This window comes from Primulina huaijiensis, chromosome 8, assembly GCF_012295235.1.
Source record: "Primulina huaijiensis isolate GDHJ02 chromosome 8, ASM1229523v2, whole genome shotgun sequence".
Classification (NCBI taxonomy): Eukaryota; Viridiplantae; Streptophyta; class Magnoliopsida; order Lamiales; family Gesneriaceae; genus Primulina; species Primulina huaijiensis.
Genome location: NC_133313.1, coordinates 4,212,618 through 4,238,120, shown reverse-complemented (window position 1 = coordinate 4,238,120; position 25,503 = coordinate 4,212,618). Strand labels below are relative to the sequence as shown.

The 25,503-nt window shown below is 34.8% G+C and overlaps 1 protein-coding gene across 1 annotated transcript; it reads left to right on the top strand.

Annotated features, from left to right (window-relative positions):
- Nucleotides 1–14,034: 14,034 nt before the first annotated feature.
- LOC140982960 (uncharacterized) lies at nucleotides 14,035–15,537 on the top strand. Its single transcript, XM_073449759.1, has one exon. It carries the CDS (start codon nucleotides 14,035–14,037, stop codon nucleotides 15,535–15,537), a length of 1,503 nt encoding a protein of 500 aa, XP_073305860.1.
- Nucleotides 15,538–25,503: the final 9,966 nt, after the last annotated feature.

Sequence of the window (25,503 nt, the reverse complement as noted above, 5' to 3'; positions counted from 1 at the left end):
TTAAATATATATTAATAAAATTATATCACTTTTTTTAAATTAATAAAGATTACGGAGAGGTAGAAATTTCATATGAAATATATAAAACAAAAAAAAGCTTTTCTTAAAAAGACAAGAATATGTAAAATATGTTTACATGAAATGTCTCATGTGAACTCTTAAAATTATCATTATTATTATTATTATTATTATTATTATTATTATTATTATGATTTTGTTACCAGTACACATTTCTTATATTTCTGTCATTTTCATTTGAGAAAAAAAAAACATACACACACATCTTGCACGGTTATTATTTCGATTGACTGATGGCTCTTTAATGGCTGATTTGTCTGCCTGACCTTATTTCTTTCTCAGAGGAAGGACACATCACTTCAAGTGAAGATAGAAGAGAAGACTGGAAGGCTAAGAGCAGATTTTCAAACAAGCGATTGCATACTTTCTTCCACTAATTCCGTCAAGTTTTGAAGTAATGTGCAAACATTAACTGGATTCAAAAAATAACAATTTGTAACAATCCAATTATATATTCATAGCTCGAACTCGATTTTGAAATAATTTTGAAGCTTAACTTGAAGCTCGAATCATCGGGGCTTTATTCCCAAAGTGTGTTTACAAAAAAAAAATAAAAAATGGCACAATGCATCACTAAGGAATATTTTTTCCCTAATTTGATTCACATCCATTTCATAAAGAAAAACCAAAATTAGGGAACTTTCACTGTTTAAGGATATTTAATCCACTTTCATTACCAGTTTTAGAGAACTATAACCGATTTAAAGCATATATTCACTACTTTATAAAACAAAATGTAGCACTATAGAAAACAAGGGAGGGTAAATTGACTTATTAGAGGTGAAAATGGATTCATATGATAGATTAGGTTAACAATTTTTATATGTCGAGCACAAATACGAAGTAGTTTCTCACTTAGTCAATTGTTCACAGCTTCATTTGTTTTTGTTTGGACCCACGACGTGACATCATATATGTATATATACTTATAAATTTTAAAATTCATTCAAAAATTAGTTCTAGGGAAACATAGTTCATTTACCCATCTAAGTTGTCATATTTTGGGTTTACCTCGTCTAACTCATCAAAGTTGAGTCACAGTGCAATAACTTTATTTTTTCTCCATTCTTATTTTTCCAAAATGTTGATGTAGTGCCAGACACGTCAATAATTTTTAATTTTTACGTCAGTAATTTTTGATATCACGTTATTGATTTTCAACACCATGTAAACAATAAGGTGAAATAGGAGCAAAAATTTCCTAAAAAAATGAAAAAAAGCAAAGTTACTATGTTAAAACTCAACTTTGATAAATTAGATGACGAAACACAAAACATGACAATTTATAGAGCGATTTTGGTAATTTCCCTTAATTTTTCTTTAAAATGTGCATTTATCCTAAGTATATATTATTTAATTTTTCTTTTTTGTATGGTGGGATTAAAGCAAAGCCATGGCATATACCCAATACACATCTTGATGAATGCGAAGCATAACCGTCCTTTCACAGACAAGAATCGAGATGCAAATGAATCGATCCGATGTTTACAAGAATATTTAAATGTGAACTCAAAATTAAAGAGGGGAACATAAGAATAACTCTCCCTTTGGAACACACTAGTGTACTAATAAATATGGGTGCTCACGAATCAAATTGAGTCCAATATATTTTTTTAAAAATAAACTCTAGAATTTGCGCTCAAATCGTTAAATTTTTTTTAGTCGAGTTCAAGCTCAGCGAGAAATATTCGAGTATGTTTGAAAACTATTCAAACTATTATTTAGAAATAAAGACTTGAAAGGTCCAAAAATATTTATTTTCATGAAAGTTATTTTAAGTACGAAAGCATGATGTAATAAAAATTCATAGGATGTGTTTACTTTTCTTGTAAATGTCATGAATGATTTTCAAGTATGAATGTTTATGTGCATGAAATGAAGAGCATGAAAACATTATTTTGATGTTTACGTGTACTTGTGGTGACAGTACGAGACTGATGCCCCAAGATGAGCTTTGTGAAGGCTTTTCCAAACAAGAATGGATGGTACACATATTGTCTTCCGCTAGTATGAGATGTATTAAATGATATATATCTAGGTTGCGCAACTATTTACATGATCATGGAACTCAAAGAATGTGCTCTAATGGTTGGTTACTACATTTGCTTAATAATTCGTTATCCAACACAAAGAATGCTATACTTATATGTTATAATCTCGTCCTACGTATATATGATGATTTTATTATGTATTCGTTAGTAAATGAATATTCTTGTTGAGTCTTTAAACTCATTATGCTTGGATGGTGCAGGTGAGGAGGACATTATTAACGAATTTGAATATGGACAAGTGCGGAGTAACCGAGGAAGCGGGAGGGTTCCACGGCACACTGTCTGAGACCCTCTAACAGCATGTTCATGAAATGATGCATCTTTTCACGTCATAAATACTTTATTTGATTCTTGATTGGTATAATAGTTGGAGTTAAACATTTTTTTTAGTTTCTAGTGCGCATCAGCGCATGTTAGGAGTTTATGGATATTTTGGTTGATAACGATTTCATATGAAATTTTGAGATTTAGTTTTGAATGAATAGTATTTTATATTGTGAGCACGACAAGTGTTTGTTTTTAAAAAGAAAAATATTCCTCATTTTCCACATTTAATGCATGATTAAGCATGAATGAGACGTCGGAGACGTTATAGTTTGTATTAGAGAGGTCGGTTATGGAGGATAGTACGTGCATGCAATCTTGTTGAGGACTCGATTACTTCCATCACCATGTTTGTAAGATTTATGTTTTAAAAGTTAAAAAGTTTGGTTTGCTTATGTCATGATTACGTATGATTGAAAGAAACTGTGGGTTGGTGATGTGGATAGTGTTAGACATATAGAATTATGTCTGCTCGTAGGAACAAAAATGATGCCGATAATCAAAACAACCGGTTCCTGGATGGATTGGCAGCGGCCTTGTAGGAGTAGAGTCGTGCACATGGAGAACAAATTCAACAACTTCAGAGGCTCAAGAGAATAAAAGTGTACCTAGCCGCCCTGCTGGAGGTGCAAACCCAATTTTCAAGCAGTTCAAAGAATTGGGACCTAGTGAGTTCAAGGGCACTATAGACCCCATGATTGCTGAAGGGTGGATCCAATTGTTGGAGACGATCTTTGATTTTATTCAGCTGGCAGATGCAGACAGAGTGAGGTGTGCAATTTTCATGTTTGGGATGATGCCCGTATCTGGTGGGAAGGGGGATGTTCGATCGTGAAACTTGCGACGCTGACTTTGGATGGCTTCAAGGAGGTATTCTGTGGGAAGTACTTAACAGCCAACAACAAGAATAAGTTGGCTAGAGAGTTCTTGGATTACCTCCAGATAGGAAAGTGGAGTTAGGAATTGACATCATATAAGGAGCCACACCAATTTCTGAAGCTCCATATAGATTAGAACTAAGAGCTGCTTGTTAATGGCTTTATCATACCAATTATGTCACCATGGGGAGCACTAGTGTCATTTTTCGCAAGAAGGAAGGGTCGATGCATTTATGTATCGTTTCACTGAGATTTGAATAAGGTGACAGTGAAGAACAAATACCCACTTCCTAGGATTGATGATTTTTTTTGACAAACTACAAGGAGCAACGATGATTTCAAAGATTGATTTGAGGTCAGGTTACAACCAGTTGAAGCTGAAAGACGAGGATATTCATAAAACGGCTTTCAGAACTCATTATGATCACTATGAGTTCTTTGTTATGCCGTTTGGGCTAACTAATGATCCAGCAGCCGATTTGATGAATCGTGTATTTCAGCCGTATTTGGACCAATTTGTCATTGTCTTCATTGATGACAGATTGGTATTCTTATAGTCTGGAAGAATACCACCGACACTTGACTATGGTTTTACAAATTTTGAAGAACAGGCGCCTGTTTGCGAAATTTAGTAAATATGACTTCTGGATGGAGCAGATTGCGTTCTTGGGTCACATATGTTGAAGAGAGGAATTGAAGTTGATCCGGCAAAGGTGGAAGAGATTTGGAATTGGGCTACTTCGAAAAATGCTCGAAATTCAGAGTTTCTTGGGGTTGGCAGGATATTACCGGAGGTTTATACATAACTTTTTTCTGGATTGCCTTGCAATTGACATCACTGACCAAGAAAGGCATGAAATTTTAATGGCTTGACAAATGTGAGAAGAACTTTGACGAATTAAAGGAGAGACTGATGACTGCGATTTTTCTAGCACTTCTGGAGGATACTGGACGATTTGTGTTGTATACAGATGCATCCAAGAATGGTTTAGAAGCAGTTTTGATGCAGAATGATAAGGTCATTACCTATGCTTCTTGCCATTAAAGGTGCACGAGCGAAATTATCTTACCCATGATCTCAAGCTAGTAGCGGTTGTTTTCGTCTTGAAGCTGCGGAGATATTATCTTTATGATGAACACTACGAGATTTTCACCGACCGTAAGAGTTTGAGATATTTATTCAAGCAGAAGGAATTAAATATGAGGCAGAGGCAGTGGTTGGAATTGGTGAAAGATTACAATTGTGACATTAGCTACCATACGGGTAAGGCTAATGTAGTTACAGATGCCTTGAGTTGCAAGTGTGGGATGTTATCACAGTTGGCTACCCAACATCAGTTGATTTCTGAGTTCCTCCAATGGTTGAGTTTGGAGGTGTTACGACGAATGAGGAGCCTCGTTTGTCGACTCTGATAGTTACATCGAACCTGCTTGATTGAATTAGAATAGGCCAAACGTTTGATCACCAGTTGGTCGAATGGAAGCTTAAAGACGAGGCCAAGGGTTGTGCTTTGCACATAACTATTGATGGGTTTGTGCGATCTAGGGACGTGCATGGGTGCCATTGTTCGACTCATTAAGTGAAGACATTATGACCGAGGCACATACTTCTATGTATTATGTTCATCCCAGAAGTACGAAGATGTTCAAGGATTTACTGTTGTTATACTGGTGGCTGGAAATGAAGAAAGATATAGTCAAGTTAGTGAACGAGTGTCTTACTTGCCAACAAGTGAAGGCTGAGCATTAAAGGCCACCAGGACTGTTAAATCCCATTCCTGTTCCCATGTGGAAGTGGGATACATTAACATGGATTTCGTGATATGATTACCTAACACATCAAGGGGATCCAACTCTATTTGAGTGATTGTTGATAGATTGGTAAAATTAGCGCATTTCTTACAATTGAAAATAAAATTTAATATGGCTCAATATGCTGAAATTTATATCCGTGAGATTGTCCGACTACACAGAATTCCAGCCCGAATCGTGTCTAATAGGGACCATAATTTTACTTCTAGGTTTTGGGAAATTCATCGTGGGTTAGGTACGAATCTTTCTTTTAGTACCTCTTTTCACCCACAGACAAAAGATCATTTATAAAAATTCATTCAAATTCTCTATGATATGCTTTGAGTTTGTGTGATCGATTCGAAGCAATATTTGGGTACCGATGTTTGAGTTTACTTATAATAATAGCTACCAAGCTATAATCGGCATGGATCCATATGAGGTGTTTGTTGAGAAAAAGTGTAGAACTCCACTGCATTGGAATGAAGTAAGTGAGAGGGCTATTTTTTGGTCAAACATTGTGACCCAAATGGTTAGTCTAGTGGCTAAGATTCGAGAGAGAATGTAGATGGCCCAAAGTCTTCAAAAGAGTTATGCTTATCAATGGCGTAGAGAATTGGAGTTTGAAATGGGAGAGCATGTTTTTATTAAATTATCACCTATGAAAGGAGTGATGTGGTTTCGAAGGAAGGGAAAGTTTAGCCCAAGATATATTAGACCTTTTGATATCCTAGATCGATTTGGGGCTCAAGCATACCGAGTTGTTTTTATGGCCAAATTTATCTAGAGTTCACAATGTGTTTCACATATTTATGCTCAGAAAATATATTTCAAATCCTACTCATGTGATTTGTCGCGAACCCGTCCAGTGGACACCATACTTGTCTTAAGAGGAGACGCCGGTTCATATCCTTAACAGGCAAGTTCGGAAGTTGAGGAACAAAGAAATCAAGATGGTTAAATTCCTTTGGCGAAATCAGTTGGTGGAAGAAGATACTTAGGAAACCGAAACTGATATGAGCAGCCGTTATCCCCAGTTATTTGGTAAGTCAAATTTCGAAGACGAAATTATTTTATGGAGGGAAGAGTTATAAAGTCCAAAAATCCATGAATCCACTCACGAAATATTTTGGTTCATTATTATGACAATTATGTGCGTAATGATTTAAATTATGAATTTATATGAAAAACTTAGTCTGATGTTTTTTAGGTACATGCGTAATTCCAGTGACAAAGGGAATTGAGACTAGCCTATGGGCAAAGTTTAAGAATTTTAAAACAATATATATGTTTATTATGCATTTTTAATTAAAACTAAGGTGTGCCACTTAACGTTTACAAAAAGTATAGGGAATATAAGTATTTTAAAAGATTAAATTTTAAGCTTTATGGGTCAGGTTCCGGCCTGTAGACTCTTTTATTTAACTAGGTAAAACGTGCGACGTACGTGAAAATACATTTTCGTTATCAATAATAGTTGTTAAAGAAATGAGATCGGAAGATATTAATTTACATAAAATTATATATTAATGATTTTCATGTTATTTTAGTCAATAGAAAATGACTAATGCTATATGTACAACTAAATTTGTACAATAATTCTTATAACACAAAAAAATCAATACAAAATTTTATTTTTCAAAATCTCATGATAAATTAAATATAAAATATCATTAGATAATAACAAAATCTCACGATATAATTGTTGTAAATATCGTAGTACGATATATTGGTTGTTCTTTTAACATTATCCGTAGAAAATTCAATGTAATAGAATTTGTACAACAAGTATTATAAAATGAGTGCAAAATATATTTGTTTAAAAATTTTATGTGTTATAAATCTAAGGTTATTCTTGAATGGAAGGATTTCAATACATTCAAATGTATTTTTGTTATTTAGTGAAGTAACATCGTAAACTTCAAATCCACTCATTTCATGTGTATATAGTAGTATTTCATGTTAATTATGATATATTTTTAGTCCACCCAATAATGATATAATTTGAAATTCATTCTACTTTATATAAATAATAATATGTAAATAAGTCGTTTATAGATTCAATATTCTATTGTTTCATTGTTAATAATAAAATTATAATTCTAATCCATGAATTTGAAATCAATTCATCCAAGCGGAATCTAAATAAATTAATAATTGTTGAAAAACATATTAGTAATAAATCTTATAATTTTGTATAAATTAGACGTTGGAGAAAATATACTATAGAATTTACATCATAATAATAATTAAAATTAAATTTGAGAGAAGAAAAAATTATAAAACATAGCGTTGACCATTTATTTTACCACGTGCAACTTATTTATGAAAAATAAAAATACAATATAGATAATATATTCTAAATCTTAAATTAAATTATTATGTCAAATGTTTTCTTCCTTTATATTTTCAATTTTTATTGCTTCCAAGATTTTTTTTTGTCATCGGCTTTTTCTTCTTTGTGAAAAAAACACAATATTCTCATCATCTTCATTAGCAAATCTTATTGTGCTGTCGACATCAATCATTTGCATTTTCATATCTGTATTTTTTGATTCTTTTGTTGGACGACTTCTTTTTTTATAATAATTTTGATGCTGAAAATCTTTCCGTGCAACAATTTAATTATCTTCAATATTCATTCTTGTGTTGTTATTGTCTTCTATTACTTATATTTCAATATTGTTATAATTGAGACAGTTGATGATCGTCTTTTTTCTTTTTAATTTCTTGTTGTTCGGAATTTACTGATATCTTTTTGCATTCAATGTTTTCGTTGTTGAAATTTTTTCTTATATTTGAATGTGTTCAATTATAAATTATTTAAATCGTTTTGTCTATTTTGAGAAGAAATGTATATTCTTCTCTATTTGATGCCTCTACAGGTCTCACACAAATTAAGTTTTTTTGTGAAAATTTTTTTTCGTTTAATCTACAAGTAAATAAAACCAAATAATTTTGTTATTTCAGTCTTCTAAAAATTATGTTTCTTTTTTGTACAAAATGTTTTAACTTAATCTACAAGCAAATAAAATCAATTAATTTTGGTTATTTCATCTTCTAGACAACTGAAAAATATGATTTAATTAATATGATATTAATTTATCAAAAAGTGTTCAACTCTTAGTGATATAACAGATTTATGCAATATATTATTTAAATACAAAAATTCAAAATTATAATCAACATATTTTTTTATATTTCATACTATATTATTCGAAGTATTAAATTTTTATATATTAATTTTTTTCTTGAGAAACTTCTTGCATATATAAACTCATTCAAAAGATTATAGATTTACAAAATAAAACAAATCATATTCAATTTAATATTTTGTGAAAAATATATGTTCACTTCATCTAAAAGCAAATAAAAACCAAATAATTTCGACATTTCTTATTATCAATCATTAGGAGAAATATTGAGTAATGCTGATGATAATTTTTGTAAAGATTTATTCATAATAATTTTAAAAATTTATGTTCAAACATATGTCATTTCATATTACATAAAGCTATAATTGATTTTCTTATATCCATCTTTTATAAAAATACATTTTTGTCAATTGCAAGATCATCAAATAAGTAATTGTTATAGTTTCTGACCTTTACAAAGACGAAAAATATTTAAAATTAGTAAAACTATATGCATTCAATCATATAATGTTAAAATTTAAAAATAAACTAAGGCTTTGAAAAATATTCGTTGGATTTTTTTTAATAAAGAAATATAGATAGAATAAATACTCACGAAATATTTATAAGGTCATCTTTTGTCTATATCCGATAATGCTTCGTATCATTTTTGTGAAATGTAATTAACTATCTAACCATCTTCATAACACCAACCCACATGATTTAATTATTTGGCTGCATTATTTTAATTCGTCGTTTTAAATTAAATAATCTCAATTAATGTAAAATAAAGAATATTTAACATCATGTCCTTACACAAATTATGACTTTTTCGTGGAAAGAATTCACTATATTTACAACCAAATAAAACAAAAAAAATTTTGGTATTTCAATATTTTACAAACTTATTGTTTTGGGAAAAAATTATTTTCACTTCATCTATAAATAAATAAAACCAATGAATTTTTGTATTTCAATATTCTCAAATTAATATTTTGTGGAAAAAAATATGTTCAATTGATCTACAAGAAAATAAAAACCAAAGAATTTTGGAGTTTCAGTTTTCTTGGCAACTTGATCTTTGCCTAACATATGTAGATTGACAATTTTGACATAAGAATTTTGGAGTTTCAGTTTTCTTGGCAACTTGATCCTTACCTAACATACGTAGATTGACAATTTTGACATCATCATAATAATTGATTTTACCTAAACATCCTCACCAAATTAAAGATAAGTTTCTTTCATATATAAAATCATTCAAAAGATTATAAATCTACAAAATTAAATAAATCACATTCAAATTAACAAATATTTTTGTGAAAAACATTTGTTCACTTCATCTACAAGTAAATAAAAACCAAATAATTTTGACATTGTCTTTGGAGAAGTAGTGAGTGATGCTAATGAATAATTTTTATAAAAATTTATTTATCATAATTTTAAAAAATATACATTCAAAGATATATTTTTAAGTTTACAAAAAGCTGTAACTGTTTTGTCAATATATATCTCTTATAAAAATACATATTCGTTAATTGCAAGAATATATCATAAAGTAATTGTTATAGTTTCTAGCCTTTAAAAAGAGGGAAAAATAGATAAAATTAATACAAATATATTTATGCAATCTTATGTCGTTAAATTTTAGTAATAAACCAAGGCTTTGAAAATTATTACTCGACTTTCCTTTTTATAAAGAAATATAGATAGAATAAATACCCACGAAATATTTATTAGGATTATCTATATTTATATCTGATAATTATTGTATCATTTTGTAAATGTAATTAAATGTCTAACCTTCTTGGTGACACCAACCTTGATAAAACAAAAAGAAAAATAGTTTAACTATTTGGTTTCATTAGTTTAATTATTCGTTTTAAAATAATTAATCTTAATTAACGTAAAATAAAAGATATTTAACATCATATCCTTATACAAATTAAGTTTTTTGTGAAAAAAATATTTTCACTTTATTTACAAGAAAATAAAACCAAAGAATTTTGGTATTTAATCTTCTTCAAATTAACTTTTTTGTGAAAAAAACTACAAATTAAGTTTTTGTGAAAAAATCTTTTCTCTTCATCTATAAGAAAATAAAACCAATATATTTTGGTATTTCAATCTTTTGAAATTACTATTTTTTGTGAAAAAAGTTTGTTCAATTCATCTACAAGAAAATAAAAATCAAATAATTTTATAGTTTCAGCTTTCTTGACAACTTGATCATTATCTAGCATAAATGTAGTTTGACAATTTTGTCCTGATCATAATAACTGATTTTACAAAAATATCCTTACTAAATTTCTCTTGTATGTACAAACTAAAGACAAAATTGACAATACACAATAGAAAAACTTTGACATTGGTTCACACTTGTATAATATGTATAGATAATTAGGGTCCAAGCCAAATTTTGCCCTACCTTATTTTTCATTTGCAACCGCCTCACTCCCTTCTTCCCCCATGTTTTCAAAAATTTCACCCCTAAGTTACAAATATTTTACGTGGGGTCCGTTCGTTTGCAGGCTAGAATCGTGTTCCCAAAGTCCGAATTATTCTCTACCGTTGATCAAAGTTAAGTTTTATTCAATCATTTGAATAATTATCTCGAATTTATGGGAAGAACATCTTGAAATTTTGGAAGGATTATCAACGATGGTAAGATTTTCACCTCACCCCTATAAATACCACACCAATGTCATTCGAAATTTACACCATTCAAACACTCGATGTGTAAAACCCGGGATTTTGTAATATCGTGATCATATCAGTTTAATATCAGATTAATAATTTGATGGTGTAATCTTGGATATTAATATTTAAATCATTCAGAATATAATATTTGTTTTAAGGTTATCTAAGTTGTGTAGATAATTTTATCGTGTACAGAATTATGAAGCTCGAAATTAAGATAGTATTATTTAAACTTGAAAATTTGGTAGGAATAAATTTATCTCAATCTAAGGAATTAAAGAAGGAATTTTGAAAATAAGCAGATAAATGTCTAAGATTTAGGTTGATATTGAGATACCGGGATAAAAGATCAAATAAGAGATAATAAAATCCCTAGAATTCGAAATCTAACAATATACACCATGAGATTTTCGAAAATTAGGTGGGGAAGGAAGAAGGAGATTTCGAATATCTACCTAGATCACGGATATATCATGATTTTAGATTTGATTCACAGTTCAAACGCACTATCACGATAGCAGCCAACCCCTATAAATAGGAGGGCCCTAATTTCGAAAATCACACATCTAAAACACACAAAAATTTCGAAAATTGTGCTCTAGTCTCCATAGGAATTTTCGAGCACAGCGAAGCGCTGCCGCCGTCCAGCCGTTGAAGAGGAATTTTCGAAATTCCTGTGNACCCTTACAACCTTTCCCAGATAAACCCGAAGAACAGGTAGAAGAAGAAGAATCGGAACAGTTTTGGGGANAAGAGTTACTATTGTAAAGACGATTCCATTTTTATGGTATATTTATGATATAAACTGGTTTTGGTTTATACTGTACTACGAGGCTTGTTGTTTAGCAATTATGTGATTGTTGAATAACGCCGGTGTCGACTAACCCCGGTCTCGGGGCGTGACATTTTAGTGGTATCAGAGCCGCCAGGTTCATAATCCGAGTAGGAAAAATCGAATTTTCAAAAAAAAAAAAATAATAAAATAAAATTTCAGAAATTCCGGCCAAACAAGGCCTTAGCGCGCGTGCCGCGTTTCCTCCGATTCCGGCCTCCTCCGGTAATCTTTTTCCGATCGGCGACCATTCCCAGAACCGTCTCGACGAGACGAACAAAAGCCCTCAACCAATTTCATATTTTGTGTTCGTGTGCCACCGGAATTTCGGATTTTACTTATTGGGCGTCCGAAACCCTAACCCGAATCTTATTTCGTCCAATTACCCTACCAATCCTACTCCGATTTTCAATTAATTTTACGCAAACCATATACGATCCATGGGTAACTTTTCCCAACAATCAATTTCAGGATCGGATTAACCAATCGGAAACGCCCAAATTCAAGTGAGTCCACCGATTTTGAGCGAGTTCCGGCCAAATTAGGTAGTGTTCCGACCGATTTTGGCCGTGCCACCACCGGTTCCGTGACCCTCACCACTTCACCGTCCAACGCCTTTGCTCCGACCATACTCCGGCGACTCAACCCGGCGAGTCAACTCGGCCGAGTCAGCGAGTCAACCCGCCAGCATACATCCTTCGATTTTTTCGTAGGAAACTCCGAATTCGGTTCCGTCAACTGATCTGAAATCCTCTCGACATACTCTTCGAATCCATATGTCCATCTCAAAACTTTTCATTTTTGGAAAATTTCTCGAAAAATCTTGTTCAACGCGTTTCTTGTAGTGCTTATCGGATTTTTATAAAATTGGATTAAGGAAACAATTAGTATTGGCCTATATCGTTGGGATTATATCTATCTGAGATGAGTTGACTTAAGCTTCTGACTTAAGATGAAATATTTGATTTGGGGACAATAAATTATTTATGGAAAAAAAAANGGTTCCGTGACCCTCACCCCTTCGCCGTCCTACTCCTTTGCTCCGACCATACTCCGGCGAGTCAACCCGGCCGAGTCAGCGAGTCAACCCGTCAGCATACGTCCTTCGATTTTTTCGTAGGAAACTCCGAATTCGGTTCCGTCAACTGATCTGAAATCCTCTCGATATACTCTTCGAATCCATATGTCTATCTTAAAACTTTCCATTTTGGGAATTTTCGAAGAAACTTTTAATTTTCAGTACTTTATTCTATCCTGATATTTTATCCTATTTATGATATTTTGATCATTTTCTTTTCCCTTTTTTTTCAGGAAATGTCTCCCCAATTCCGCACTCGTGCCCAAGCTGCAATCCACATGAAGCAGCTTGCCATTGATAATCAGTCGCGCCTAATAAAGCGCCTTAGAGCCAGACGAGGTAAGAGAAGACGGGAGAATGCGACCTTAGCCACAGAGAAGGAGGAAATACGAACCCAACTTAACAACGCTATCTACCAGGGAGAGTTGGTAAGAGGAGATAACATGGATTTGAGGGATGGCATAGAACACGGCTTGCATCGAGAGAGAAAGCTGCACGAAGACATCGACCGATACCGAAAAGAATTGGAAGAAGAAAAACAGCAAAATGCCAGGACCAAGAAGAGACTGGAGAATTTAAGTGAGGCTATAAATAGCATTTCAAAGGTGAACCATCATCTGGATCAACAGGGTGAGGTACTGAAGAACAAGATCAAGTAGAATAAGAGGGATTACGAACTGCGCCACCAGCTTACCATTGATATGTTGGTCGAGGCAGAGGCAGACGTTCAGGGATGGAAGACACAAGTGGCCCAGCTTAATGCAGAGAATGCCCAGCTCACTCATATGGTAGAGCTACTTCAGGAAGGAGGGCCGGAGGAAGAACCGGAAGAGGAAGAGCCGATAGAGATTGAGGAGCCTATAGCAGCCATTGGGGATGGAGAGATAGAGGATTAGGCTAGGATGTTCTAGGGATTTTGTCCTAGGAGTTTAGTTCACTTTTTCGTTGTTGCTATTTCATTCAGTGCGACTTTTAATTCTTTTAGATTGGTCATGTTCATTTTAGTTCTTTTGAGAAATCAATAAAAATTTTGTTTTATTTGATTCATTGATTTCAATTTATTTCCGCACAATCTATTGCATGAACTCTACTCGTTCAATAAATTCTTAGAACTCGTAATTGTAGGAAATGGCCGGCAGACCCCCGAGACAGAATCGCAACCCGCATTATGCTAATACTGACCGTGAAGGCGGACAGGAGAACGAGCAAGGAAATGGACCCCCCGCCTGCAATCAACTTAAGTCGAGCTGATCTTATGGCCATAGCCACCATTGTAGCGACAACACTGCAAGGATTGGGAAATCAGAACGCTAATCAGCCACCACCACCTCCACCACCAAATGGTATCAAGTTCCACTATGAATCACTCCGCAAGAATCGATGTCCAACCTTCAGTGGAGCTGCTGACCCTGAAGTTAGCCAGAGCTGGCTAAAAAGTGTAGAGACGCAGCTGCGACTATTGGAAGTTCCCGAAGCACTGAAAGTGGACGTGACTGTGCCGTTCCTAGAAGATAAAGCAGGAAAATGGTGGGAAGCAATCTCGCCAGCCATGACAGCTGCCGGACCAATGACTTGGCAGCGATTTCGAGAAGCCTTTCTGAAACAGTATTATCCAGCCGAGGTCAGACTGCAGAAACTGAGTGAGTTTGAAAACTTCACTCAAACTCCGGACATGTCGGTTGTGGAATACACCTCCCAGTTCAACGCCCTTGGATCTTATGCTCCGGCAATCATGGCGGACGAAGTTTTGAAACTGCACCGTTTTAAGAAGGGATTGAACAGCAGGATCCAATCAGCTCTAGCAGTCTACCAACCCGTGAATTTTTCAGACCTAATGGACGCAGCCATCCGAGCTGAAACTGACATCCAGCGCAGGGAGAAGGAATTTAAGAACAAAAGGCCCATGACTAGTCAGTCCTCACGCAGTAATCAGACTTTCAAGAAGCCTAACCAATCCGGTGGACCATCAAAAGGACCTTCGCCTACATCAAGCTACCAGGATATTAAGCCTTGCCCAACTTGTCACTTACGACACCTGGGAGAATGCCGAAGAAACAGTGGTGTATGCTTCGGATGTGGAAAAGCGGGACACCGAATTGCTGAATGTCCTACTGCTACCAACCAAGCAGCCGGGCCCAACAAGGGAACAGGGCCAAATACAGGAGCTAACCCCAACAAGCCAAAAGAAGGCAAGCCTAATGTCAGGGTCTTTGCTATGACTCAAGAAGAGGCCGACGCCGCCAATGAAGTCGTTTCAGGTACCATCCTTATCCAAAAAGTGTCTGCTTATGCGTTATTTGATTGTGGTGCCACACATTCATTGGTATCTAAGAGACTCGCTAAGAAACTAGGACTTAAGCCCGAATTATTACCCGAACCTTTTCGAATAGCCACACATACAAATAAGGCCATCGAAACTCACGAGATTCACAGAGACTGTTTGATCAGTATCGGTAATCAGAAATTCAGCACAGACCTAATACAAATAGTCATGGTCGACTTTGACATCATTCTAGGAATGGATTTGTTAGCCAAAAACAATGCAATAGTGGACTGTAAAGGTAAAAGATTTAAACTCCGAACCCCGAATCAGGAAGAGATCGTGTATCATGGTAAATCCAAGGAACGGAAATATCACTCCTTTCCGCTTCCCAAGCATGGAAGGCAATGAAATCCGGAGAAGATATCTACCTAGCAATGGTTAGAGAAGTGCAAGGAGAAGTCGAGCTAAAGATAGAAGACATCCCAATAGTATGTGAGTTCCCGGATGTTTTTCCAGAAGAACTCCCAGGGATAGTCCCGGACCGCGAAGTTGAGTTCGAAATTAATCTGGTTCCTGGTGCAGCTCCAATTTCTAAAGCACCTTACAGGATGGCGCAAGCTGAACTCAAGGAGTTAAAGGAACAACTCCAAGAATTGCTGGACAAAAAGCAAGTCCGACCCAGTGTGTCCCCATGGGGAGCTCCAGTACTTTTTGTAAAGAAGAAAGATGAGAGTATGAGGTTGTGCATCGACTATAGAGAACTAAACAAGATCACTGTCAAGAACAAGTACCCCCTCCCGAGGATTGACGACCTATTTGATCAGCTTAAAGGAGCCGCAGTCTTTTCTAAACTGGATTTGAGGACGGGATACCACCAACTGAAAGTCAGGGCGGAAGATATCCCCAAAACAGCTTTTCGGTCAAGATATGGACATTATGAGTTCACAGTGATGCCTTTCGGGCTGACCAACGTGCCTGCAGCCTTCATGGACCTAATGAACAGAGTTTTCAAACCATTCCTGGATCGGTTCATAGTGGTATTTATTGACGCCATCCTCATCTATTCTTCCAACGAGAGAGATCACGAAGAGCATCTGCGCAGTGCACATCAGACTTTGAGAGAAAAGGAGCTCTATGCTAAGTTTAAGAAATGTGAGTTCTGGCTAAAGAGTGTATCCTTCTTAGGACACGTAATCTCTGAAGCAGGAGTATCAGTGGATCCCAGGAAAGTCGAGGCAATTACAGAGTGGCCGAAACCTAAAAACGCCACAGACATCAGGAGCTTTCTTGGACTAGCAGGTTATTACATGAAGTTCGTCGAAGGTTTTTCTTCGATCGCCATACCACTGACGAAACTCACTCAGAAGAATTCCAAGTTCGTCTGGGACGAAAGTTGCGAGAAAAGTTTTCAGACCTTAAAAGAAAAGCTCGCATCTACGCCAGTACTGATCTTACCCACGGAAGATAAGGAATTCACCATCTACAGTGACGCATCTAAGGAAGGTCTGGGATGCGTGCTCATGCAAGAAGGAAGAGTGATCGCCTACGCATCAAGGCAGTTGAAACAGCACGAGTAAAACTACCCTATGCATGATCTGGAGCTAGCAGCAGTTGTCTTTGCCTTAAAAATCCGGAGACACTATCTCTATGGCGCCAAGTGCGAAATTTTCACAGATCACCAGAGCCTCAAATACCTGTTCACCCAAAAGGAACTTAACATGAGGCAAAGGCGGTGGATCGAACTACTGAAGGATTATGACTTGACTATAAGTTACCATCCAGGTAAAGCGAACAAAGTGGCCGATGCTCTGAGTCGGAAAAGTGGAAACAAGACCACTCTGGCTTCACTCTCTGCTCGGCCATGTCTGCAAGAGACCGTCAAGCTAAACCAAGACCGAGACCCTGAGCTAAAGAAACTTAAGGGACAAGTGGAAAGTGGGAAGTCACAAGATCTACAAATCGATGACAAAGGAGTCTTATGGATGAAAAGACGGCTGTGTGTACCAGACAGCGATAACCTTCGCCAAGAAATACTATCAGAAGCACACAAGTCCAAATTTTCAGTCCATCCAGGGAGTACAAAAATGTACAGAGATCTTAAAAGCAATTTTTGGTGGAATGGAATGAAAAGAGACGTGGCAGAATTTGTCGTTAAATGCCAAGTGTGTCAACAGGTCAAAGCAGAGCACCAACGACCTGGAGGATTATTGCAACCCTTGGAAATACCTGAATGGAAATGGGAACATATCTCCATGGACTTTGTGGTAGGGTTACCAAAGTCAAGGCAAGGGCATGACGGAATATGGGTAATCGTAGATAGACTTACAAAATCCGCACACTTCCTACCCGTCCGTATGAACTACAATCTGGACAAGTTGGCAACACTGTATATGGATAATATTGTACGACTTCATGGAGTACCAGTGAGCATCCTGTCGGACAGAGACCCAAGATTCGTCTCACGATTTTGGAAGAGCTTCCAAGGAGCCATGGGAACAAAAGTGACACTTAGTACGGCCTATCATCCACAAACCGATGGCCAAACCGAGAGGACAATTCAAACTTTGGAAGATATGCTGCGAGCCTGCGCTCTAGAATTCAGTAGCAATTGGAGCAATCACCTATCATTAATCGAGTTTGCTTATAATAACAGCTATCACAGAAGTATTGGGATGGCTCCATATGAAGCACTGTATGGGAGGAAATGCCGATCACCATTATATTGGGATGAAGTGGGAGAAAAAGCAATAGTAGGACCCGAACTCGTACAGACAACGATAGACAAGGTTACAGTAGTCCGAGAGAAACTCAAGGCAGCTCAAGATCGACAAAAGAGTTGGGCAGACCTGAAAAAAAGGCCAGTAGAATTCAATATTGGCGAGAAGGCCTACGTAAAAGTCTCGCCTATGAAAGGAGTGGTCCGATTCAGTAAAGCTAGGAAGCTGAACCCACGTTATGTGGGACCCTTTGAAATTTTGGAAAAAGTGGGCACGCTAGTATATAGATTGGCACTGCCACCAAACATGTCTAGAATTCACAACGTGTTCCACGTGTCTCAACTACGGAAATACATCTCGGACCCAAGCCACGTGTTGGAAGCAGATCCACTCATGATCGAAAGTAACTTGGGAGAAGAACTGAAATACGAAGAAGTTCCCATTAGAATTGTGGATACCAAGGATCAAGTACTAAGACGATGAATCATTCCATACGTCAAGGTGCAATGGTCTAACCACACGGAAAGAGAAGCCACATGGGAGCTAGAAGAAAGGATGAGGGACCGATACCCGTACCTCTTCATAGACCAAGCCAACTCAAGTTTCGAGGACGAAACTTCCCATAAGGAGGGAGGGATGTAAAACCCGGGATTTTGTAATATCGTGATCATATCAGTTTAATATCAGGTTAATAATTTGATGGTGTAATCTTGGATATTAATATTTAAATCATTCAGAATATAAGATATGTTTTAAGGTTATCTAAGTTGTGTAGATAATTTTATCGTGTACAGAATTATGAAGCTCGAAATTAAGATAGTATTATTTAAACTTGAAAATTTGGTAGGAATAAATTTATCTCAATCTAAGGAATTAAAGAAGGAATTTTGAAAATAAGCAGATAATGTCTAAGATTTAGGTTGATATTGAGATACCGGGATAAAAGATCAAATAAGAGATAATAAAATCCCTAGAATTCGACATCTAACAATATACACCATGAGATTTTCGAAAATTAGGTGGGGAAGGAAGAAGGAGATTTCGAATATCTACCTAGATCACGGATATATCATGATTTTAGATTTGATTCACAGTTCAAACGCACGATCACGATAGCAGCCAACCCCTATAAATAGGAGGGCCCTAATTTCAAAAATCACACCTCTAAAACACACAAAAATTTCGAAAATTGTGCTCTAGTCTCCATAGGAATTTTCGAGCACAGCGAAGCGCTGCCGCCGTCCAGTCGTTGAGGAGGAATTTTCGAAATTCCTGTGCAAGCAACCCTAATTATTCACGTAATCAAGAATTTAAGGTAAGTGGGCAAATTTTAATTTTTAAATTTTTGGATTATGTGGTTTTCTTTTTAAAGAAAAAAAAATGCGGTCGAACACCATCTACATTTTTAAATCTTGTTACGTTTTGTGAGACACTGTGAGGATTCCCTGAAAATGGGTGGAATTCCAACATATGGCCCTTAACAGTGGGATAGAACTGTTTTACGGCCTCGCCCCCTTAGAGGATTAAAACTTAGGAACTGACGTCAGTAAACCATGAAAGGTGAAAAATTGCAGTGTTAAAATTATGAAAAACATGCTGTAAATATATGTTATTTTCGAAAATATGAAATTTTTATGTGGTGTTCGATAATTCCCCCATTTATTGAGTATTCCCAAAATACTCACCCCTTACAACCTTTCCCAGATAAATCCGAAGAACAGGTAGAAGAAGAAGAATCGGAACAGTTTTGGGAATGGTGATTAGTAGACATGATTATTTTTTTGAATTTTAGAAATTTAAAATTTTAGGTTAGACGTTTCCGCAAATTTATTTTATTTCAGTTGTAAAGACAGTTGTTTTTTTTTGAGAAATTATGAATAATAAACTGATTTTCGGTTTATACTATGCTACGAGGCTGGTTGTTTCAATTGTGTGATTGTTAAACAACGCCGGTGTCAAATCCCGAGTTTCGGGGCGTGACACGATGTTTCGAAAAACTGCTCTCAAGTGCTGCTAAATTTTCGAATTTTTGCACTCCAAGTTCTTTCGAGTAGCGAAGCTCTGCTGCAGTCTAGGTTAGGTCTAGGGAGGATTCGAAAATCCTAATCAGAACACAGTGCCCTTTACTTTTTCTGGCATCCATATCTGAGATAAATGGGTTTGTTTTAAAATATGTTGTGTATAAACTATTTCATTTTTGAAAGTTTCGGTCAAGCACCGTTATTCTGTTTCTACCCCTTTTTGATACGATTATCATACTTTATGTGTTTTGGCACTATGAGAATTCAACTAGATATGAGTGGGACCCCCAAAATATGATAAGTATGGCCCTTACATGGTGGGATTATAACCGTTATACGGCCTCGCCTCTTTAGAGAAGTAAACATTAGGGACTGATATCAGTAAACCGTAAAAAGTAGAGGAATCTCAGTGCCTAGGTAAAAAATATGCTTAAGATATGAATTATGCATGGTATGTTTTTATTTGAAATTCATGTATATTGTTATGTATGTGCTCGAACGGCCCCCACTTGCTGAGTGACGACCATATTACTCACCACTTAGTCTACCCTCCCCATATAAGTCTGAAGAACAGATCGAGGAAGAAGAGTCAGACTAGTTTTGGGGCTGGTGATGGACGCACAAAGACGCTTAATTTAATTTTACATTTAATTAAGTTGTAAAAAGCTTCCACATTATTTCTATCGTTTTAAATAATTCTGTTGTAAAGACAATGCTATTTCTATGAAATTATAATATAAACTGGTTTTGGTTTATACTATACTACGATGCTTGTTGTTTGGAGATTATGTGATTGTTGAACAACGCCGGTGTCAACTAACCCCGATCTCGAGCGTGACAACCTAGTTTTTCCTGGTGCACTGGTCTCACGCGCTGGTGCACGCTTGGTTATATTCTTCCTGGGCAATTTGCGCTCGAATACTGGTCACTCGATACGACACCACTAAGTGTTTCCTTGAACTCTTTTAATCGCTTGAATATGCTTGACGCTTCATCTTCAATTTCCATCAAACTTGTATGTTTGAGACAACAAAGATTCTTGAAAATTCTTTCAAATATTCACACATAATTTAAGGGACATGATTTAAATTTGACTTTCGTATCTAATCTTTATGGACGTAAGAGCAGTGAGAATTTGTATGCGTTAAGCTTGATTATTGGTAATTTTGATTTATCATAAGTTTTCAAATGGAAGAAACTTAGTCATAGTAATGAATTGTACGCATTAAAATTAAATTCTAATGATGCGCAAAAGGAATGCATGGATAATACATATAACGTGTCCTATTTGCATGATCTATGTTTGTTGGATGATGGTTTTGAAAGGTGCATGGTTGGTTATGATAATTTTTATGACCATAATGGATTGTTTAAAGAGAATAAATTTTTCATTCTACACCCATTGCATGAGTTACTTTTTTATTGAGGCACATGATCTTTCTTTTATTTGTTGTTGTGTAGTAGCTAGAGCCATAGATATAATGCATGAATTTTTGCTATAGTTGCATATGAAGAGACATATTGAGTGGTATTGTGAAAGATGCATTACCTATAAGAAAATGACATATAGGCTAGATTTTTATATCTTCCATAAACTGCTTCTATAGTAGCATATGAAGAGATATATTGAGTGGTATTGTGAAAGATGCATTGCATATAATAAATGACATTTAGGCTAGATTTTTATATCTTTCATAAACTTCTTCTTTTTCCTAGTGAAAAAAGGTCATAGAACCACCCACACGATGGGGCATGCAGGCGAGCCCAACTGCGCGGGTTGGGTAGCGCGCGACAAAGCATCCCACATGTAGGGGCATGCGGGCATGCTCCATCGTGTGGGTATGATAGATAATTTACACTTTTTTGGTCAAGTTTGTCTTATAGCATTCATGTAAGGGTCCGAGTGTGGCTTTGTACACATGATTCATGAAATGTCTCCAAGAACGTGAAGAACAGCTTGAGTGGATCGCTATTTATACGTAATGGATGACAATCTAAGTATTTATTTTCATGAATGTTATTTTAAGTATTAAAGCATGATCTTTATGTAAATTCATATAAAGTGTTTACTTTTCTTTTAAATGGCATGAATGATTTTCAAGTTTTAATTTTTATGTGCATTAAATTAAGAGCATAAAAATGTTATTTTGATGTTTATGTCTACTTCTGTTGACAGTACGAGACTGGTGCTCTGGGATGAGCTCCAGGGACGCTTTTCAAACAAAATGGATGGTACGCATATTGTCATCTGCTAGTATATGTCATATCAAATGATATGCCTAGGTTGCACAACTATTTACATGATCTTGAAACTAAACGAATGTGCTTTAATGCTGATTACTATATTTGCATTATAATTCATTACCCAAAGCAAATAATGTTATATTTTTATGTAATGATCACGTCCTACGCATGTATGATAATTTTATTATGTAATCATTTGTAAATGAATATGTTTGTTGAGTCTTTAGACTTACTTTGCTTGGATGGTGCAAGTGAAGAGGATACTATTAACGAATTTGAAGGTGGACAAGGGATGGAGTAGCCGAGGAAGTGGTAAGGTTGCATGGCATGCTGTCCGAGACTCTAACAACATTTCATGAAATTATGCATCTTTTCACGAAATAATACTTTATTTGATTCATGGTCGGTAAAATAGTTGGTATTAAACATTTTATTGATTTTTATTGTGCATGTTAGGAAACTTTTTGGCATTTATAGATATTTTGGTTGAGAACGATTGCATATGAAATTTTGAGATTAGTTTTGAATGAATGATATTTTTATATTGTGAGCACGACACATGTTTATTTTTTAAAAATATTCGGCATTCTCTGAACTTAATGTATGATTACGCATGAATGAGACGTCGGAGGCATTACAATCGTTATTAGTTGTTTGGAGACCGAGTTGTGGATGTTTGTGTTAGCATTGCGGTGCGTAGGCTAATGTCGTGGATGTCTGTGTTAACATCACGACATGACGATTTATTTGCATGACGTGTAGCTCCCCTGTATGTTGTTGCTGGAGCAATAGTCATGTTATTATCATACCATTTATTAGCTCCATTTACCCCGTTATTATTGAGCTATGTTCATGCATTGCATATCTTTTTATATATGTTTATGCATAGGGATGTAATCGAGTCGAACCGAGTCGAACTCTTGAATGTTTGAGCTTGGTTTGTTTATAATCGAGCCGAGCTCAAGCTTTATTTAACGAATATATGCATGGCTCACGAGCTTATTCAAGCCTTTATCGAGCCTAAACAAGCTTAATAAATATGAATTATACATTTAAATTTTCATTAAATTAATTAAAAAAGTAAATTATATATTTAAAGAAAAATATATTATTCTTATTAAAATTTGTAAATTTATTATAATAAATAAATTTAATAGATTTTTCTATATATTTCATAAATAATATGCAAAATCAATAAATCAAATATCAAAACTATTATTTTTTCATCTAAAAAATTACTCATGAACTTACAAACGAACATGTTCACGAGCTAACGAGCCGAGTACTGTAAAGCTTCAGTTTGGTTTGTTTATCTTAACGAGCCTCATTAAACGAGCTCAAACGAGCTTTTATCGAATCGAGCTTCGAATAGCTCACAAACGGTTTGGTTCGTTTACATCCCTATTTATGCATGATTTATGATTATTGTTGCTGTTTAACTCTTTCATACCAGAACCCTTACCTCAGTATTTTTACTAGAGGGACTGTTGTGGTTGCTTTTGGGTATCATCATAGGTCATCCGAGTAGTTTTGCAGCACCAAGCAGAGGGTCCTCTAGTGGAGCTCGTGATTGAGGTTGCTGTGCTTTAGTTATGTGGGTTTGGAGTCTCTCAGCTATCTATATGTGTTATTTTAAGTTTTTATTCTGTTTATGCCAGATTTTATTTCCCGGAGAGAAGCACCATATATCTGTATGATGATTTGGATTTGATGTTTGTTTGTACTTAGTTATTGTTGTTTAGAGCCATGTCGGCTTATTTGAACGGCTTCTTGTGAAATTGTTGATTTGAGCCTGACCGAAACCTTTGTATGATTGTTTGTGAATACAAAAACGTTGTCTTTGAGTCATTTTTCTTTTACATATAGCTTAAATTTTTGTATTTCTTATTTACGGGGAGGTCATGTCGAAATTTTTATAGGCCATGAGGTATATTTTAAAGTATTTTTGAACCATTTTTCAACGTGATTTTAAGTTAATGAATTTTGTTTGTTAATTAATCATATTTATAATAACCGAGTCTCACAAAATAAACAAGTAAATTCTCTTCATATGTAAAAAGTAAAGGTTTAAGAAATTATTTCTTTCACTTGTTTAATGGCCATTAAAAATTCAAAGTTCAATGATATAGAAGACAAGTACGTTCAAGTTAGAATTGATGCTTATATTTAAGTTATCTTACATTCTTTTATTTCCACTAGCTATTTTACAAATCAAGTCTCACCATTGTAATGTTGCCAATAAACAGAAGAAAGTGGAAGTATGAATAAAGTAGAGGTACACATTCTATTGCGGCCCTTTATTTATTTACGATTTTTGTTATTAAAAAAAAAATTGTTTGGGGATTTTACTTCCCAAAAGACCAAACTACCATTACAAATTCTTCTTCTTTTAGTTAAAAAAATTTGGTTAAACCTTAAGATTAAAGACACCCTAGCAACCATTTTTGTTAAGGTGTGCATTCTTAATTAGGTCATCTTAATAGAAAGTATCAAGAAAATGATAGCTATTTTTCATAGTAAGTCAACGTATGAACAAAAGAGAAAAGACAAAAACTTGTGTTAGACGGTCTCACGAGTCGAATTTTGCGAGACGGATTTCTTATTTGAATCATCCATGAAAAAGTATTACTTTTTATGCTAAGAGTATTACTTTTTATTGTGAATATCGGTAGGATTGACCCGTCTCACGGATATAGATTCGTGAGACCGTCTCACAAGAGACATACTCAAAAGAAAAAGAAGAAAGAGCGACCATCACCCTCAAAATTTAATTTTTTATTTATATTTAATAATGAATTAAAATATAATATTATAAAATAAAAAAATTTAAAAGAAAACGAGATGCGTATTGTATAATTTAAGTACATAAGTTGCTTTAATATCATTTATCAAATCTAGACTAAAAATATGGGTGGAACCATAGGCATACTTGGGAGAAAGGTGAGCATTTATTCGGCAGAAAATTTTTAATTAATATAATTCTATATAATTAACTTTTAGTTTGTGATTGAATTTTAGAAATAATAAAATTATTATGTATATCTTTCTTAAAAATCCATTTAAAAAATTTATGCATATCTGATTTTAAAATTATAATTATCCAATTGGGTGAAACTCAAGGTCTAGCTTATAAATTATAAAATATCTTCACACATGATGTGTACTAGTTGAGGTTTAAAAAGACTACTACGACTCCAATTTGAACACATCGACTCAATTCATGCATAAAATAGTGTAATTGTTTATTAATCTGAATTTAGGTACACTTGACCTTAGATTTCATCACCAATCACAAAACATACTTGGTTGGTAGTGATATTTTTTTATGAGGTAAAAACTACAGATTTGATCGCTTTTATTTCTAGCCTTTTATTAAATGCTGCTTACATTAT